General features: G+C 37.1%; 1 protein-coding gene across 1 annotated transcript in view; it reads right to left on the bottom strand.

The window, feature by feature from the left end:
• The window catches only part of LOC105315333 (probable serine/threonine-protein kinase drkD), a 6,448-nt gene extending 3,038 nt beyond the window's left edge, over nt 1–3,410 (bottom strand). The window contains exons 1-4 of the mRNA XM_020005825.1: nt 3,148–3,410; nt 2,781–3,075; nt 2,489–2,733; nt 1,578–1,723 (exon numbers count right to left, since the gene is read on the bottom strand). Coding sequence (XP_019861384.1) covers nt 1,578–1,723; nt 2,489–2,733; nt 2,781–3,075; nt 3,148–3,166 — 705 coding nt within the window. The 5' untranslated portion in view covers nt 3,167–3,410. The remainder of the gene's footprint in view (nt 1–1,577; nt 1,724–2,488; nt 2,734–2,780; nt 3,076–3,147) is intronic.
• Between the last annotated feature and the right edge of the window lie 7 nt (nt 3,411–3,417).

Here is a 3,417-nt window from a genome sequence, read left to right as displayed (position 1 = left end):
AACCAATATAGTGTTGTGTTATTAATGTAAACTATTTACATTATACAGTATAACATACATAATTGTTTGTTTGTCTGCACGTACACAGGCTTGAGGCAAAGTACTTTAAAAAGTATTTAAGTACATTACAAGTACATATGTAGCTGTTAGATTTTTTAAATGAGTACAAGTAGAAGTCCCTCATTTTTACAATTGTATTCAGTATGAGTACGAGTACCCTATTGCAGTACTTAAGTACTGCTTAAGCACTTGACCACACTCAGCTAATTATTAAATAAATTTCTAAAATTACACGTACATGTAATTTATTTAAACACAGCAGGAACACTTTTCATTCCAAGTTGACTTTTTAAGCTGGATACACAAATGCAACATGACCAATGTCATAGTATGACTTATCTACTGGTTATACACTTCATAAACATCACAGGAGGTAAATGTATGTGGTTTAAACTGGCTAATATTTATTACGTCAACACATTAGCACATTAGCATTGCATTGATAAATGTACATGTACTTCAAAGTACTTCAAAGTACTTGTAAGGACTCTTAGAATCATATTAATTGGGGCGAGCCTGAGCTCGCCCCACTCTAGCTATACTCTCAGTCACGCCCCGTCTGTCTGTATGTCTGTCCTCATACGTCACCCCTATTTATGCGTAGATCTAATACGGTAGATAGATACTATGCATTACCAATGCAATATAAAGTCAATTTTCAATTTTTCATTGAAAGTGGGAGCGGTCACAGTAAAATAAAAATGGCAACCAACATACTGGAAGAATTCATGAGCTTTCTAGCAGCAATATAAGGCAGATACACCATCCAAAGACTTCTTCAGCAGCTATAGAAGGCTTTAAATTCAATGAATAAACTATAAAGCTCGTCTTTATTGATGCAATTGCTATTAAAACTGTGAAAGTCAATCAAGCTTTTCTCAGTCATCTTAACATCAGATAATATTATATCTAAAGCTAAGTGAAGCATCTTTCCAGACATTTATAGGCAAGAAATCTGTATGTGAAACTAGAAGACTAAAAGTTAAATAAAACAAATGCTATAAAGTGATTTTATCAGCAGCATTAAACTTTCATCATGTAAATCACACTTGCTATGCCTAAATCATGATGCATGCTTTGAAATCATCGGGAGTAGATTATAGATGGATAGGTCCAGTGCCACATAATTGCTTTGCTAGCTTAGGCTCGCCCCTTAATGTTCTACATTACTTCTAGTATTTTAACAGTATGATTATTTATAATTTTTCTTCAAAAGTATTTAAGTAAATACCGAGTGCTTTCAAACTTGTGCTTAAGTACAAGTACCAAAGTACCCCTCCTGCTGCCTTGCATCAAAATTTAGAGCGCTCTGCTCTTCTGCATGCAGGCTGCAGCAAAAGTGGGGGAGGGCTCCAGCCCCCCTGCTCCCCCCCCAGATTCTCAACCACTGAAGCTAGTGAGATTACAATTTGTACATCAAAGTCTCTGTGCTATGTTTCACCAGCCCTTTAATGTTTTACATTGGTTTGGTAATAACCAGATATAATGTATTGTTATTATAATATACATGTACTTACCAGTTCCTTCCATGATTTATTGTTAATATCAAATATCCAAATATCATAAGTACTATCTCCACCCACCACTAGTAAGTGTGGTCCTGAACTAGTGGTAATCAGTACACTGGAATGAGCAGGTCTTCCCTTAGGCCATTGTACTGATCCTCCAGGATTAGATAACTTTAAATAATTCTAAAATAATAAAATAATAATTAATTATCATAAACAACACCCACACACTCAGTGTTATGAATAATAATACACACATACAATACTAATAATTATACTCACCACTGATGTATCAGTAAAATTAAGAATATATACATTGTTACTCTTTCCATTATCAGTGTCACCTCCAAATAATATAGCACTGGAATTATTAATTGATGTTAAAGTAAAAGTATTAATGGGAAGTGGTCTGTCTCCAGAAACAGTCGGTGATATCCATTGTCCTAAAAATAACAATAATAATAATTAGTATGAATGGAATGCATTGGGTGGAGCAAACTAGTTGATACATGCATTTCTTTACATTTCAAGCTGCAAGGAATTCTCAATACAACCAGTCTGAAGGCCTTTCTACACTTGAACCGGTTCCGAAAGTCGGCTTATTAATGCGCATTGAATGCACATCAATTGATTCCACACTATCTTCAAGATCACGTATATTTTGATAGCATTTCTGATCCAGCTGCCATTGGTTATCTATTGAATGAGCATTCAAACCACATATGGAGGTGGTTTAGATTAATGCACATTGAAGTCAATGCGCATTGAAGTCAATGCGCATCAGGTGTGGAATGACTGGAACCGGTTCCAAACCAGTTCAATGCGCATTAGAAGTGCTAGTGTAGAAAGGCCTTGAGTGGAGAACCACCAAATAACAATACTTCATTATAATTATTAATATAAAGTGTGTGTGCTCTGACCTGTTGAGAGTTTATAAAAATGGATCTCATTGCATCTTTGATTGCTAGAAAGTAAACCTTCACCACTGTACTGGGCACCAGGTTGTTTGGGTGTATTATTAGATGATCCATATCCTCCAGTTACTACAAGATAGTCCTTACCGTTCACTTTTATTGCTATCATGTCACAGTTGGCCTTCATCATAGGACCACGACGAGATGTAGTAGGAGAGAGTTCCTTCCAGTGGAAGGTATCAACATTAAAACTATATAAAATAATTATATAATATTTATCATAAACTATTATACTTACCTATATAAACTATTATGACGACAGTTACCGTGATTACACCATCCTCCGAAATAAAATATTTCCCTTCCAATGGCAGCAGCTGCATAGCCCTTCACACCCAGCGGAGGGTTACCAGTGGTGGGTTTCTGCTCCCACCTACCAGTTCTTAGGTCACACACCTCCATCACAGAACACATTGATTTCTTCATTTCATTATTATGTACTTCAGGGAGACCAGGCTGGGACCCACCCCACATGTACAGGTAGTCTCCTACCCGTACAGTGGAGTGTCCATTCCTCTTCACTGGTTGATAGCCTATAGATAACAAGAGGTAACAGTAACTGAATGATACAAACAACACACAGAGCCATAGTCAAGTATACTGACCTGGTGCTTCGAATGCCATTTGTTTGGAAGGTATAACGCCCTAAATTCTACTATGAAGCCGCAAAAGCTTGCCAAAAAGTCAGGCGGAGCCCGACTAGATAAGGCTTCCCTGCTTGGAGCTTATGAGCAGTTGGAGCAGTGAGCAAAATGTCAGACTTGCATACTGAGACGAGCACTGAGATGAGTGTGGTGAACCACGACCCGGTGGGACTTGACACTGATCAGTGTAGGGAAGTTAGCTAATACTGAATTATGACCCTTAATAATAAT

Source organism: Amphimedon queenslandica, unplaced genomic scaffold, assembly GCF_000090795.2.
Source record: "Amphimedon queenslandica unplaced genomic scaffold, v1.1 AMPQUscaffold_10846, whole genome shotgun sequence".
NCBI classification, from domain to species: domain Eukaryota; kingdom Metazoa; phylum Porifera; class Demospongiae; order Haplosclerida; family Niphatidae; genus Amphimedon; species Amphimedon queenslandica.
This window is presented reverse-complemented; position numbering and strand designations above follow the sequence as displayed.